Here is a 17,115-nt window from a genome sequence, read left to right as displayed (position 1 = left end):
TACACCACAGTAGAGACACTTACAGATGTTACGCCATAGTAGAGCCACTTATACATGTTACTCTGCGGATTCTAATGTAGAGAGAGGTGCTGCAGCATCAGTGTAGAGAGAGGTTCTGTAGCAGCTGGGGCAGAGTGTTGCTGCAGCAGCCAAGGCAGAAAGAGGTGCTACGGCAGCTGGGGCAGAGGGAGGTGCTGCAGCAGCCAAGGCAGAGAGGGGTATAGCAGGAGAGAAATAGACCTGCTACACAACTACAGGTAGACAGTGAGACATATAAATAGAGTGGGCAGAGCTCTAGCATTTGCTGGCTGTCAGTGTCTCCTGCTATTGCCTCTGGCCTCCCCTGTTCCCTACTTAGTCTCTGAGTTTGAGTTAGTGTCCGTCCCCTCTGCTTCTCCTCCTCCTGCTCTGCGGCTGTCTGTACAGCGGCCCATGGTATAGTGGACAGAGGGAGGGGGTGGTTAGGCGGTGGTGCGCCCTCTAACTTTTTCAGCGCCCGAAGCTCACGCTCCACCGGAGCCACCCTCGCTACGCCCCTGCCCAACATAATTTCCCGCCCTGTTCATCTGTTGGGCATGAGCTAAAGACAGCTTCTGCTACATGAGTGCAGTCACATTGTGATACTGTGCAGAATTTTGCAGCACAGTGGAGCTTTCACTTAGGATGTAATGGCATTGAATGCCCTCGCGATAATTAAAAGAAAATAATAGTAAATAATTTAAATTTATGATTACGGAGGTTTTACAGCTTGATTTATTACAACTCAAAAGATGATATGTGTATGCAGTATATGTAAATATACCAATGGAATTATGTTTTTGTCTTCTGGGTTAGGTGCTACCTTGGTTTAGCTCTCATAGAGCAAGAAAGTGGCGCTGCCAGAATCCAAGAATCAGCCACTTACCTGCAACAGGGCCTGGAAAAGCTGCTCATTGAGCTTGTTGCTCCAGAAAGGTTTGTTGTGAATAACATTTATATGCAAATACTGATCCAGAGAGAATTGAGTTGACAAAGGTCTGGAGCTACATTTAGGTGAACTTAGGGCTTCACTGGCTGGGAGGCGTCTGAAACATTCTGGATCATTGTTCTGAAGCATGGTGCTACTGGCTAACCCCACCTCCCCCTCCAGGCCGTTTCTCAATGTTAAATAATTTTACCATGGAATCACTGCTACATAACACTCATCTGTTGCCATTATAAACCGTAAAATGTGTCTTTACCCTCCCATCAGATGTATAGAGCAGGCAATGGGGGGCACAGTGCTGTGAATCACCGCAACATGCCATCCCCTACCCTAGGGCCGTAACTAGGTGTGTGCGGAGTGTGCCTGCAGGGTAGGGGGCGCTGTGGGCGGCACTTTTCAATTATCTGCTTTAATTACTTTCACTTGTAGCTTCCCCCCTTTTTTGAAGCCCAGCATCTCCTGACCTCCCCTGTCTCCTGCCCCCAGGGCCGTCTTCGTATGGGCTCAATGGGCAGTTGACCAGGGGCCACGGGAGCATAAGGGCCCTAGGCTTATAGCTGAGGGTCCGCTTTTTTCAGGTCTTTGAAAATCGGCCCTGGGGAACCGGACATATCGACTTCAAAGCAGTGGTCCCCATCCTCCCAGCCAAGTATCTCGGGTTCTGTCTGACACATAGTTTTTCTGATTGTATATTCCAAAAGCTGGGACTCTCCCCTTTCGGTGGACGCTGGCAACTTGTCTCTACTATGCTCAAAACCAGAGATATCAGCCTTCCAGTATCTGGTCCCTGCTTCAGCTCCACAAGCCTGGTATGCAGTTTTATATTTTAATTGGTGGATTGCTCTGGCTTCTGAACTCTGATCCCAAAGTCCCCAGAACCTCCTGAAAGGAGGGACTCTCTATTTTTTTTTTCTCCAATTGAAAGCTAAGAAATCTATTTCAAGGAACTGGAGATATCTGCAATCAAGCAAGCTACACTTCCACTGGAAAATTATAAATATTAATCCATACTTGCCTACTTTAGAAAACTAGTTTCAGGGAGATTCTGGATGGTACAAGAGTTTTCGCGATGCACCGCTGAGGGAGTGTATCATGCTCCGCCTAAAGGGCGTGTCTAGCTCCACCTGTGGGTGGGTCTATTGTCACTTATTGTTATAACCTTCACTGTTAGGGCACAGAGGGGTCAGTGCCACCCTACACACACCCACAGGGGTCAGTGCTACCCTAAACATACAGCCTACACAAACACACACATAGAAACATATAAAGTGACGGCAGATAAGAACCACTTGGCCTATCTGGTCTGCCCATGTACACGCACACACTGGATTAATTTTTGTCGGGAGTCAATTAACCTACCAATATAGTGTTGGATTGTGGGAGGAAACCATAGTAACCAAAGGATATCCACGCAAGCATGGGGAGAACATACAAACTCCACATAGTTAGGGCCATGGTTGGAATCAAATCCATGACCTTAGTGCTGTGAGTAATGCCAACCATTACACATCCTGTACTACCCTTACAACATCTGTACTGCCCCAAGCTGGACAGTCTGTGGGCAATTTAATTGTGTCTACCATTGTCCACGGCAATGTCTAGCAGGGAGTTAAGTGTCTGTCTCCACTGATGGGATTTTATGTAAAATACATTCTCCTGCAGGACAAACCAGAGCTGCAGCCAGAGGCGGATTGGCCATAGGATTTACAGGGAAGATTCCCGGTGGGCCGACGTACCCGCGGGGCCTGTTTAGTTTGAGGACATGTGGTCCTTTTTATAGACATAATGAATAAGATGCAAAATATTTTGCATATATGAAAATTATTTTGCCACTTAGCCTGTGATTGCAGATGATCTAGTGTATGCTCTGTCTGCCTGCTTGGCTATCATATAAGATTGAGTGAATAGTGATTGGGATACGGTTGGTGTAATAAGCAAGAAAATATATCTTTCTAAAGAATGATATAGTTTCCTAAATTCTGAAGGTGTATCATATAATGTGCTCATAATATGTAATTTAATTTTTTTTTAACTTCCCCCTTGATGCTGGACATCTCCACTATCTGGAAAGTCTTGGGGGGAGGGTGCTGCTGCCATGGCCCATGGCTAGACCTTACACCTCTGGTGTTGCCCATGTGGGGCCACTAGTGCAAACTTTTCCAGGGCCGCTTTTTGTTCCCAATCCGCCCCTGGCTGCAGCTGCACTAAATCTAAATGACACCCTGCCAGGGTGTGTAGTAAATAACAAGAGACCATACACAGGGCAAAAAGGCAGTGATGTGGGGTGAGGGAGGTTGAACAGACAGGGGCAAGTCAATTGACTGTGAGTGAAAGGGAAAGTTGAAGGGTGAGGAGGGCGAGGGAGAGGAGGAGGAGTGGTGGGGGGCAGCAATAACCAGAGATTGAGGTCTGTGAAAGAGACTAATTACTGTCATCTTGCTGCTTGTGGGCTGGAGTCCTCTTTCAGCAGTGCAGGCAGTGTGACCGTGAGACTGTACCTTAGAATGCAGTCCACCGCCAGCTCCTGTGCTTCTCTCCCTCCTGTAATTGTAATGGGTGGAAGGTAGGGCAGCAGGGAAGGCATCCAGGAAGATCGGTTTTGTGAGGTGGACGTCCCGACCTCGGCACTGCACTGTGCAGTTACCCGCAACCCTGCTGTAACTCCTGTCATCTACTTGGCTTGCTTCCTGGTCAGGTGGTAATGTGATAGATAGAGGTGGGTGGGGGAAGCAGTAGGCTGGGCTAGGGGCTTACGGCTGGTGCAAGTTAGAGGGTCCCGGAGCACATGACGTACTATCGACATGCCTCTCTCCCTTCACTCACGAGTCCTCATCATGACGACCCATGCGGGTCCCGCCCCCTCCATTCTGGACTTGCGCATGCGCAATCCACAGTTTCAGCGGCAGCGCAAAAAAAAACCCGGGAGGATGCAGAGGTTTAGCAGGGCAGCGGGAGGCTTATTTAAAAAACGGAGCCTCCCGCTGAATGCGGGAGGGTAGGCAACCCTGTATTAAGCCCACTTCACTATAACACCCTGGAAGTCATTTACTGAGGCCCCTTCGTTCAGCTCAATGCCCCCTTCTGCAGTTTAGTGTTCTCCCTCCTGCCCCATCTCCCACTATCTGTACAGTAAAGGAGTAATTAGCAGAAATTACTGCTGAGCGGAAGATAGAACACCCCCTACCGCACGTGGGACATTGCACCTCACAGTATGTCCATATTGGAAAAATGGGGGGGGAGGCGCCAATTCGCTTTCTGGCACAGGGCACCAAAAAGTCTAGTTACGGCTCTGCCCCACCCCCCTCCTGTCCCTGCACTCAAGGCTCTCATCAGCACTTTGATCAGTGAATACTTGGCGTATCATTTTGTGTTCCTCTTCTTCAAGGAATTACTTACCATAAGTTTGATTCTGTTTCCAACATGAATTTGCTTTGCAAAAAATAAGGTTGCCATATTATTATTATTATTATTATTATTATTATTATCCTTTATTTATATGGCGCCACAAGGGTTCCGCAGCGCCCAATTACAGAGTACATGAATAATCAAACAGGAAAACAGCAACTTACAGTTGATGACAGTATAGGACAAGTACAGGGTAAATAAACATAGTTACATCAGCAGATGACACTGGAATAAGTATCAGGTGGCAGAAGACTGCTGGAGTTGATGCAGTTGAAGATTATTAAAGTAAGAAAGGATAAGCACATGAGGGAGGAGGGCCCTGCTCGTGAGAGCTTACATTCTAAAGTAAATAAGAAAAATACTTAATGACTAATTACAAAGCAAATGTTTTCATTTCAAGATACAGTACATGCAGCTTTTCATGTTTTTTTTGAAGGGGAGTCTGCATGATTTATAAATGAACCGTGCAAAAGTTATCAGTTAATTGAGATTACTTGATGGAATGTACTGTAGTTTCTTCATTGTATCTGCAGATGGCACTATTGTTACCTGAATAATAGCCAGGCATGAATCACAGCAGCATGCTAGGGCAGGGCACGTACTGTGCATGGCAGCACACACAGCTTCATGAATAACTGTTCAATTATATTGTTAATGTTATTTGTGTTAATGTCTGTGTTTGTTTTCCAAATTCTCAATTTGATGATAAAGGGACCCATTTATCATTGATTACTTATTCAATGCCATATTGTGCCAAGGATCACACTGCAGTATGCAAGCACTTCCGGTGACTGTATATATAAGCACCCGCAGTGTTCAGTGGGCTAACCGCACATAGACAGTGGCCATTTCCGTGGATTGTTCTGGGGAACCCTCCGGAACTACTTATGTGGTGAGTAGCCCATAGGCTACAATGGGCTACCGCCATCTTCAGCAGGGTTCAATCTCCGGAATGCTTTGCGTTCCAGAAATTGGTAAATCTGGTAGTATTGCATTCCTCATAAAACCCTGTGGGCATACGGCTGCCAGTGGGAATGGAGGGATTGCAGCAGGCATTGGAGCTATATGCTGCGGTCCCTCCTACATACATTCAGGGGATACCTAATTTATGCGCCTAATATTTGGGGCTATTTGGGGGAAATAGCCACAAATGTGTTTTGATAATTGGTCCCCAAAGACAATTACATGTAAAAAGTACAAGCTGAAGAGGAACTCTCAATGACCCATATACTATTTATATCCCTTTGCTCCTCCTCTCCCCATTACACACTCTGCTTGTTTAAATTATACATCCCAGTTCTTGGCACGGTGGTCCTCCCCTTGGGCTGGTCTGTCCTGTCGCTATAGTGGGAGCCATTGGTGAGGGGGCACTACACATGATAAAGACAGGGCAGCTTAGGGTGTTATACAGTATGTATATGTGGTTTGCAAAAGTATAGACAGCATTTTTATTGCAAACCAGTAAGTTCTTACGTTAAATTTCCAAACTCATAATTCATTAATTGTCTGCAAATTTAAAATAAATACATTAAAAAAAAAAACTCGGAAAAATGCTTCTTACATTATTACTAGGCAGAACCACGTTTTGCTTTAATAACAGCTCTACGTCTGTTTTTGGGTATGTTTCTACCAGGTTTGCACACTGGGAAAAAATTTGCCTAGAAGGTTGTTCATGTTGTTTGGATGATGCTTGTGGACTTCCTTTTTTTTTCAAATAGTGCCACAGATTCTCAATTGGACTGAGATCTGGACTTTGACTTGGCCATTTTAGAACATTCACTTATTTGTTGTTCAACCTTGCCAGTGTTGCTGTGTCCTTGTGCTTGGGATCATGGGGGGTCATTCCGAGTTGTTCGCTCGTTGCCGATTTTTGCAACGGAGCGATCAAGGAAAAAAAGCGCATGCGCATGGTACGCAGCGCGCATGCGCTAAGTATTTTAGCACAAAAGATTTACTCACGTCCGAACGAAGAATTTTTATTGTTGAATTGATCGGAGTGATTGACAGGAAGTGGGTGTTTCTGGGCGGAAACTGACCGTTTTCTGGGAGTGTGCGGAAAAACGCAGGCGTGCCAGGATAAAACGCGGGAGTGTCTGGAGAAACGGGGGAGTGGCTGGCCGAACGCAGGGCGCGTTTGTGACGTCAAACCAGGAACGAAACAGGCTGAGCTGATCGCAGTGTAGGAGTAAGTCTCGAGCTACTCAGAAACTACTAAGAATTTTCTATTCGCAATTCTGCTAATCTTTCGTTCGCTATTCTGCTAAGCTAAGATACACTCCCAGAGGGCGGCGGCCTAGCGTGTGCAATGCTGCTAAAAGCTAGTGAGCGAACAACTCGGAATAAGGGCCATTGTCCTGCTGAAAAGTGAACTTTAGTTTTTCTAGCAGACTGAAGCATGTTGCATTGTAGTATCTCCGAGTACTGTACCATCAATCGGTCATTCAAAGATGCCCAGCCCCTGCTGAGAAAAAGCATCCCAATAACATAATCCTGCCACCCACATACTTCACTGTCCGCGTAGTCATTGCTAATGAACGAGCTGTGTAGCTTTGTGCTGTACAGTACATGGGATTTTCAATTGGGGCCACAAAAGCTCCATTTGACCACAAAAACTTACTCCACATTTCTCTAACGTCCTAGTGGATGCTGGGGACTCCGTAAGGACCATGGGGGGGGATAGATGGGCTCCGCAGGAGACATGGGCACTTTAAGAAAGAATTTAGATTCTGGTGTGCTCTGGCTCCTCCCTCTATGTCCCTCCTCCAGACCTCAGTTTGAATCTGTGCCCGGACGAGCTGGGTGCTGTTCAGTGAGCTCTCCTGAGCTTGATGTAAGAAAGTATTTTGTTAGGTTTTTTATTTTCAGGGAGCTCTGCTGGCAACAGACTCCCTGCATCGTGGGACTGAGGGGAGAGAAGCAGCCCTACTCTCTGAAGATAGGTCCTGCTTCTTAGGCTACTGGACACCATTAGCTCCAGAGGGATCATACACAGGATCTCACCCTCGTCGTCCGATCCCAGAGCCGCGCCGCCGTCCCCCTCGCAGATCCGAAAGACAGAAGCCGGGTGAGCATAAGAAGCAAGAAGACTTCGAAATCAGCGGCAGAAGACTCCTGTCTTCACTGAGGTAGCGCACAGCACTGCAGCTGTGCGCCATTGCTCCCACACACACCTCACATACTCCGGTCACTGTAAGGGTGCAGGGCGCAGGGGGGGCGCCCTGGGCAGCAATTGGGACCTCTTTGGCAAAAGTTAGCATATATACAGTTGGGCACTGTATATATGTATGAGCCCCCACCAAGTAAATGTATATTTAAGTGGGACAGAAGCCCGCCGTCGAGGGGGCGGGGCTTCTTCCTCAGCACTCACCAGCGCCATGTTTTTCTCCACAGCACCGCTGAGAGGAAGCTCCCCAGCCTCTCCCCTGCAGAGAAGAGGGTAAAAAGAGAGGGGGGGCACATAATTAGGCGCAAAAATCAATACAAACAGCAGCTACTGGGTTAACATTGAGTTACTGTGTTATTCCTGGGTTAATAGCGCTGGGGTGTGTGCTGGCATACTCTCTCTCTGTCTCTCCAAAGGGCCTTATGGGGGAATTGTCTTCAGATGAGCATTCCCTGAGTGTGTGGTGTGTCGGTACGTGTGTGTCAACATGTCTGAGGTAAAAGGCTCCCCTAAGGAGGAGATGGAGCAAATATGTGTGTGAGAGGGTGTCTCCGTCGACAACGCCGACACCTGTTTGGATATGTGTAATTAAGTGCTAAGGTGAATTTATTGCACAAAAGATTAGAGAACAGACAGGGAATCTACCTATGTCTGTCCCTATGTCGCAGAGACCTTCAGAGTCTCGCAATGATCACTATCCAAAATAACAGACACTGATATCGACATGGAGTCTGACTCCAGTGTCGACTACGATAATGCAAAGTTACAGCCAAAATGACAGAAACGTATTCAATATATGATTATTGTAATAAAAGATGATTTGCATATCAATGATGACTCATCTGTCCCTGACACAAGGGTACACATGTTTAAGGGGAAGAAAGCTGAGGTAAATTTCCCTCCTCCCAGGATGAATAAGAGAGGGAATCTCCAGGCAACAGACTGCAGTTTCCCACAAAGAATTCTCAGGGAGTATCCTTTCCCTACTAGGGCCAGGATACGATGGGAATCTTCCCCTAGGGTGTCACGTTGGCCCAAAAGGTAGCCCTGACGTAACAGCTATTCTCAGGGATCCTGCAGATAACGTGCACATTCTGGTACACTACTCAGACCGGCGATGGTGTCGGCATGGGTTTATAGCGCTGTAGCTGCGTGCACAGGTACCTTATCAGCAGAAATTGAGACCCTAGTATGTATATATATATATATATATATATATATATAGAGAGAGAGAGAGATATATAGATATATATATATAGAGATATATATATTAAAGATGCTGTCTTAAGAGACATGCCCAAAGAGACATTAGTCTACTGGGTTCTAGAGTCAATGCTCTGTCGATTTCTGTTTGACGTGTCCTGTAGAATATGCAATGGACAGGTGATGCCGACTTAAGAGGCATATGGAAGGCTGAGAATTGTGTGGAGAAGGGATCTCGGACCTGTTCTCCACAGCTATGGCTGGTAATTCTGATATTTTGCCTTATATTCCTGCACAGCCTAGGAAAGCACGACATTATCAAATGCAGCTTTTCGAACACAAAAAAACAAGAAAGTCCGAGGTGCGTCCTTTCTTGCCAGAGGCAGGGGCAGAGTAAAGAAGCTGCACAACACAGCTAGTTTTGTTTGAGGAGGAAAAGAGAGACTCTATGTTGGGGCACGCTTAAATAAAACTTAACTTTTAATTAGAATAAGATAGAATATAGTACCTTGACAAACACACACATATATGTATACACCTATAGTCCTAAAAGAGAAGGACAAAAAAGGAGGGAGATTCTGAATCTCTCTCTACTGTTCTCATGGAAATCTGAAAATAGATTCTGAGAGATTTTAATAGTTAAAGAAAAACTTGAAAATAAACATTCTTAATGATGTAATAAGTGAGGTGATAGTGACACCTAAGATGAAAATATCAAAATTGATTTCTACATAACAAGAAAACAGAGTTTCTGATAAGAATCACAATGGCATAGGATGTAACAGCAGTTTTTAGTAAACTTAGAGGTATAGGTCTATTGACCAATGCCAATTGTGATGAATTTATCCTGGTATCCTAGTAGGAGGTAAATTGCCAATTCTAACTTTCTCGAATCTGAAATCAGATGCACATTATTGCTCCAATACTCCAGTTTCATGTACACAGATAATAATATATTTAACAGGTCTGTGATCAGACAATTAAGAGAGGGAAAAAAAGGGATGAAATTCAGTAAGGTCAAAGGTTGCTCCAGCACTTCTGCTTTTCACATTTGGATACAGGTGTCTGTTACTGCACCTGATATTCCCTAGTAGTCTCCCACCTAGGTACTATTCAGGCTCCTCACTGCTTAGCTTCCAAGATCAGGCGAGATTGGGCGTAACCAGAGAGATATGGCAGTAATATCACATGGATTGTGAATGAGAGAGTGTATGGTTATTGGCACATACCAAAAGAGCACTTCTACTATCCATTAGGATGCACAGTCTATCAGTTGTTGTCGTATTGCCAGGAATTTAGATGACTGGCATTTTGGATGAGTGAGTGCTGAATGAGTGAGGTATAGGAAACAATTAAGTACAGGGCCCGCCCCCTGTTGTTCGCCGCACCATATAGTGATGGATAGTGGACGAGAGAGGCGGGTTGCCTGTGCTTGTAGAGAAAAAAGGGGTGGAATTACACAGATATCTTAAAGTTTTCTTAGGTAATCAAAGTTCCAAGATAGGGATCATATAATCATATATTGTCCTAGGTGAGAGTTTGTTTCTCTTGGAGCAACTGGGGTAGGTTTTAGAAATATAAAAAGGAGAACTGAATGTCAATAATGCAGTATATTACTTGTTTGTCACAATGATCGAAATAAAAGAAAAAAATGGCAAGAAAAGGGAATTCAGCAAGTTACCTGTTGGTAGATCAAAATTAAATATCAAATATCAAAATTTAACATAGGTGATACGATACCAGGAAAGATGGTGGGCTGAACCGTGCACTGTTCAGCACCACATAACACAGACGGCCGTTTCACCTGAGGTGGCTTGTTCACTGTGAACAAGCCACCTCAGGTAACTTGCTGAATTCCCTTTTCTTGCCATTTTTTTCTTTTATTTCGATCATTGTGACAAACAAGTAATATACTGCATTATTGACATTCAGTTCTCCTTTTTATATTTCTAAAACCTACCCCAGTTGCTCCAAGAGAAACAAACTCTCACCTAGGACAATATATGATTATATGATCCCTATCTTGGAACTTTGATTACCTAAGAAAACTTTAAGATATCTGTGTAATTCCACCCCTTTTTTCTCTACAAGCACAGGCAACCCGCCTCTCTCGTCCACTATCCATCACTATATGGTGCGGCGAACAACAGGGGGCGGGCCCTGTACTTAATTGTTTCCTATACCTCACTCATTCAGCACTCACTCATCCAAAAGGCCAGTCATCTAAATTCCTGGCAATACGACAACAACTGATAGACTGTGCATCCTAATGGATAGTAGAAGTGCTCTTTTGGTATGTGCCAATAACCATACACTCTCTCATTCACAATCCATGTGATATTACTGCCATATCTCTCTGGTTACGCCCAATCTCGCCTGATCTTGGAAGCTAAGCAGTGAGGAGCCTGAATAGTACCTAGGTGGGAGACTACTAGGGAATATCAGGTGCAGTAACAGACACCTGTATCCAAATGTGAAAAGCAGAAGTGCTGGAGCAACCTTTGACCTTACTGAATTTCATCCCTTTTTTTCCCTCTCTTAATTGTCTGATCACAGACCTGTTAAATATATTATTATCTGTGTACATGAAACTGGAGTATTGGAGCAATAATGTGCATCTGATTTCAGATTCGAGAAAGTTAGAATTGGCAATTTACCTCCTACTAGGATACCAGGATAAATTCATCACAATTGGCATTGGTCAATAGACCTATACCTCTAAGTTTACTAAAAACTGCTGTTACATCCTATGCCATTGTGATTCTTATCAGAAACTCTGTTTTCTTGTTATGTAGAAATCAATTTTGATATTTTCATCTTAGGTGTCACTATCACCTCACTTATTACATCATTAAGAATGTTTATTTTCAAGTTTTTCTTTAACTATTAAAATCTCTCAGAATCTATTTTCAGATTTCCATGAGAACAGTAGAGAGAGATTCAGAATCTCCCTCCTTTTTTGTCCTTCTCTTTTAGGACTATAGGTGTATACATATATGTGTGTGTTTGTCAAGGTACTATATTCTATCTTATTCTAATTAAAAGTTAAGTTTTATTTAAGCGTGCCCCAACATAGAGTCTCTCTTTTCCTCCTCAAACAATACTAAGTATTATTGACTCTGGGTGCACCACCAACCACAACAAACTCCTTGAATACCATTTACAGGCATTCCTTATGTAAATGCACTGTTGGTCACAAGGGACAAATTTCATAAAGAGCCCTTTACAAAAAGATTAATTGTAGTCCTGTGCGGCACCTAATCAATCCTTTTTCTGTCAACACAGCTAGTTCCCAGGAACAGAAGTCCTCTCCAGCCTCTACAAAATCCACCGCATGTCGCTGGGGCTCCACAGGCGGAGCTAGGCCTGGTGGGGGCACGTCTTCGTAAGTTCAGCCACAAGTGGGTTCACTCCCTGTTGGATCCCTGGGCAATAGATATTGTGTCTCAGAGATACATGCTGGACTTTGAGGAGATGCCCCCTCACCGACGGCCCTACCGGCTTCCCCCCACGAGAGGGAAATAATATTAACTGCAATTCACAAATTGTATCTTCAACAGGTGGTGGTCAAGGTTCCCCCCCTTCGACAAGGAGGGGGTTATTATTCGACCATGTTGTAGTCCCGAAACCGGACGGTTCGGTCAGACCCATATTGAATTTAAAATCCCTGAACATATGCCTGAAAAGGTTCAAGTTCAAGATGGAATCGCTAAGAGCGGTCATCGCAAGCCTGAAAGGGGGAGATTTTATGGGGTCTCTGGACATAAAGAGGCATACCTTCATGTCCCCATTTATCCACCTCATCAGGCGTACCTCAGATTTGCGGTACAGGATTGTCATTACCAATCTCAGACGTTGCCGTTTGGTCTCTCCATGGCCCCGAGAATATTCACCAAGGTAATGGCGGAAATGATGGTGCTCCTGCGGAAGCAAGGTGTCACAATTATCCCGTACTTGGACGATCTCCTCATAAAAGCGAGATCAAGAGAGCAGTTGCTGAACAGCGTACCACTTTCTCTGGAAGTGTAACGGCAACACGGCTGGATTCTATATATTCCAAAGTCGCAGTTGGTTCCTATGGCTCATCTGCCTTTCCTAGGCATGATCCTAGACACAGACCAGAAAAGGGTTTATCTCCCGATAGAGAGAGCTCAGGAGCTCATGACACTGGTCAGGAATCTATTAAAACCAAAACAGGTGTCAGTGCATCACTGCACTCGAGTCCTGGGGAGGATGGTGGCATCATACGAGGCCATTTCCTTCGGCAGGTTCCATGCGAGGACCTTTCAATGGAATCTACTGGACAAATGGTCCGGATCACATCTTCAGATGCATCGGTTAATCATCCTATCCCCCAGGGCCAGGGTGTCTCTACTGTGGTGGCTACAGAGTGCACACCTTCTGGAGGGCCGCAGATTCGGCATTCAGGACTGGGTCCTGGTGACCACGGATGCAAGCCTCCAAGGGTGGGGGGCAGTCACACAGGGAAGAAATTTCCAAGGTCTGTGGTCAAGTCAGGAGACTTGCCTTCACATCAACATCCTGGAACTAAGGGCCATATACAACGCCCTACGTCAAGCGGAGTCCCTGCTTCGCGACCAACCGGTGCTGATTCAGTCAGACAACATCACAGCAGTGGCTCATGTAAACCGCCAAGGCGGCACAAGGAGCAGGGTGGCGATGGTAGAAGCCACCAGAATTCTTTGCTGGGCGGAGAATCACGTAAGCGCACTGTCAGCAGTGTTCATTCCGGGAGTGGACAACTGGGAAGCAGACTTCCTCAGCAGACACTACCTCCACCCGGGAGAGGGGGGACTTCATCAAGAAGTCTTCACGCAGTTTGCAAGTCGGTGGGAACTGCCACAGGTAGACATGATGGCATCCCGCCTCAACAAAAAGCTACAGAAGTATTGCGCCAGGTCAAGAGACACTCAGGCGATAGCTGTGGACGCACTGGTGACGCCGTGGGTGTTCCAGTCGGTCTATGTATTTGCTCCTCTTCCTCTCATACCCAAGGTGCTGAGAATCATAAGAAAAAGAGGAGTGAGAACAATATTCATTGTTCCGGATTGGCCAAGAAGGACTTGGTATCTAGATCTGCAAGAAATGCTCACAGAGGACCCGTGGCCTCTGCCTGTAAGACAGGACTTGTTGCAACAGGGGCCCTGTCTGTTCCAAGACTTACCGCGGCTGCGCTTGACGGCATGGCGGTTGAACGCCGGATCCTAGCAGAAAAAGGCATTCCGGATGAGGTCATTGCTACGCTGATAAAGGCTAGGAAGGACGACGGCTCAACATTATCACCGTATATGGCGAAAATATGTTGCTTGGTGTGAGGCCAGCAATACCCCTATGGAGGAATTCCAGCTGGGCCGTTTCCTTCACTTCCTACAGTCGGGAGTGACTTTGGGCCTAAAATTGGGTTTCATTAAGGTCCAGATTTTGGCCCTATCCATTTTCTTTCAAAAAGAACTGGCTTCTCTGCCTGAAGTTCAGACGTTTGTAAAGGGAGTGCTGCATATTCAACCCCCTTTTGTGCCGCCAGTGGCACCTTGGGATCTTAACGTGGTGTTGGGTTTCCTGAAATCACACTGGTGAACCACTCAAAACGGTGGAATTAAAATATCTCACATGGACGGTGGTCATGCTACTAGCCTTGGCTTCGGCTAGGCGTGTGTCAGAATCGGCGGCTTTGTCACATAAAAGCCCCTATCTGGTTTTCCATGCGGATAGAGCAGAATTGCGGACCCGCCCACAATTTCTGCCGAAAGTGGTTTCATCCTTTCATATAAACCAACCTATTGTGGTGCCGGTGGCTACTACTGACTTGGAGAATTCCGAGTTACTTGATGTGGTCAGGGCTTTGAAGGTTTATGTAGCCAGAACGGCTAGGGTCAGGAAAACAGAGTCTTTGTTTATCCTGTATGCTTCCAACAAGCTTGGTGCTCCTGCTTCAAAGCTGACTATTGCTCGCTGGATCTGTAATACGATTCAGCAGGCTCATTCTGCGGCTGGATTGCCACTGCCAAAATCAGTTAAGGCCCATTCCACTAGGAAGGTGGGCTCTTCTTGGGCGGCTGCCCGAGGGGTCTCGGCATTACAGCTTTGCCGAGCGGCTACTTGGTCAGGTTCAAACACTTTTGCAAAGTTCTACAAGTTTGATACCCTGGCTGAGGAGGACCTTGTGTTTGCTCATTCGGTGCTGCAGAGTCATCCGCACTCTCCCGCCCGTTTGGGAGCTTTGGTATAATCCCCATGGTCCTTACGGAGTCCCCAGCATCCACTAGGACGTTAGAGAAAATAAGATTTTACTTACCGGTAATTCTATTTCTCGTAGTCCGTAGTGGATGCTGGGCGCCCGTCCCAAGTGCGGACTTCTTCTGCAATGCTTGTATATAGTTATTGCCTAAAAAAGGGTTATGTTATAGTTGCATCAGGGTTGATCTGATGCTCTGTTGTTGTTCATACTGTTAACTGGGTAAAGTTATCACAAGTTATACGGTGTGATTGGTGTGGCTGGTATGAGTCTTGCCCTGGATTCCCAAAATCCTTTCCTTGTACTGTCAGCTCTTCCGGGCACAGTTTCTCTAACTGAGGTCTGGAGGAGGGACATAGAGGGAGGAGCCAGAGCACACCAGAATCTAAATTCTTTCTTAAAGTGCCCATGTCTCCTGCGGAGCCCGTCTATCCCCCCCCCCCCCCCCCCCATGGTCCTTACGGAGTCCCCAGCATCCACTACGGACTACGAGAAATAGATTTACCGGTAAGTAAAATCTTATTTTCAGCTGGGCCACTCAGATGCTTCCTCACAAACTCCAAACAGATTTTGATGTTTTGGGTGTTTTTTTGTTGTTGTTATTTTTTTTTTTCTGAAAAAGCTTAGGCTAGTTGTTTGCTAATCTCTTGATAAGGATGACTGGTGCACCTCACTCTAGTCTCAGCCAGAGCTGGCCCCAATCATTATGATGCCCTAGGTGCCATTTTGGCTGGTGCCCCTTAGCACTGCTGCTAGTTCCGCCTCTGACCCTGCACCCCTTAACCATCACCATCACCCCTCAGTCATAGCAGTCCTCATTTTGGTGCTCCTACCCCCTATCTTTTAAATAGGAACAATGCGCACATTCGGTGTGCAGACCAAAAAGGGGCATGTTCTTTTGGGAAAGGGCATGGCCACACTATAGTACCCCCAATTCAAATTACACCACACAGTAGTGCCACTTTATTCACATTATATCATGCAATAGTGTCCCTACTTCACACAGTAGTACCACTTTAACTTATATACATTACTAATAACGGCAGTGCTCCTTATTCACATTACATCTCACTGAATTGATCCTTATTCACATTACACCACACCATATTGCTCTTTATTCACATTAGACCACACAGCAGTTCCTTTTATATACATTACGCCAGACACTAGAGCACCTTATACACATAATGCCACACATTAGTAATGCCTTTATACACATAATTCCACACAGTAATGCCCCTTACACATATGACACACATTATTAATGTCCTTTTAAACATAATGCACCTTACACATGATGCCAACCTTTATTAATGCCCTTATACATATAATGACACACATAATGTCCTTACACATATGTCGCACATTATTAATGCATTTATACACATGACACACCTAATGCCCCTTACACATATGGCGAATACTGTTGCACAATGAACCTACCCACACACAGCACTCACACGGCCGCTAACACTGTGACCTCTGCCTCTGCTTGGATACAGATGTGTCCTCATTGCCTCAATATGCCATGCTGCTCCCATACAGCTCTGCTAACGTTGGGTGCTTTTTGCAGAAAATGTGTCTTATTTTCATTGCTATGTGATTAGGATGCACAAGCAGCTTCTTCTGATTAAAATGATATTTAGCATGCCTATATTCTGTGTGCGACTGTGGCTGTATCTGCATACGAAATGCTACGTTACAGTGATATCCTGGAATTCACTATAATGTAGCATTTCGTATGCAGATACAGCCGCAGTCACACACAGAATATAGGCATTCCGCATATAATTTCAATCAGCAGAATCTGTTTGTGCCCCTAGGCATTTGCCTAGTTTGCCTATGCCTAGGTCCGACTCTGATCTCATCCACTGAACTCTGTAGCCCCGCAAAGTGATGGTTGGCCTCTCTGTGGCTTCTCTCACAAGTCTCCTTTTTGCTCTTTCTCTGATTATTGAGGGACAGCCTTATTTAGGCAGTGTCTGGATGCAGCTTCCACTTTCTCACAACTGATCCAGCAGTGCTCAATGAGATATCCTAGCATATTATTTTGTAGCCTTTTCCTACTTTGTGCCAGTCTATATTTTTATAATTAAATTTTTTTTTTAAATAAAGTATTTTTAT

At 45.4% G+C, this 17,115-nt stretch overlaps 1 protein-coding gene and 2 pseudogenes across 3 annotated transcripts in view; 2 read left to right on the top strand and 1 right to left on the bottom strand.

The window, feature by feature from the left end:
• The window catches only part of LOC134910412 (uncharacterized), a 286,525-nt gene that overhangs the window by 156,187 nt on the left and 113,223 nt on the right, over positions 1-17,115 (top strand). For all 3 annotated transcript variants that reach the window (XM_063918405.1, XM_063918404.1, XM_063918406.1), the window contains one exon: positions 835-954. In XM_063918405.1, coding sequence (XP_063774475.1) covers positions 835-954 — 120 coding nt within the window. The remainder of the gene's footprint in view (positions 1-834; positions 955-17,115) is intronic.
• LOC134913737 (5S ribosomal RNA) lies at positions 9,801-9,919 on the bottom strand (annotated as a pseudogene).
• LOC134913736 (5S ribosomal RNA) lies at positions 11,074-11,192 on the top strand (annotated as a pseudogene).

Source organism: Pseudophryne corroboree, chromosome 4, assembly GCF_028390025.1.
Source record: "Pseudophryne corroboree isolate aPseCor3 chromosome 4, aPseCor3.hap2, whole genome shotgun sequence".
In the NCBI taxonomy this organism is placed as follows: Eukaryota; Metazoa; Chordata; class Amphibia; order Anura; family Myobatrachidae; genus Pseudophryne; species Pseudophryne corroboree.
This window is presented reverse-complemented; position numbering and strand designations above follow the sequence as displayed.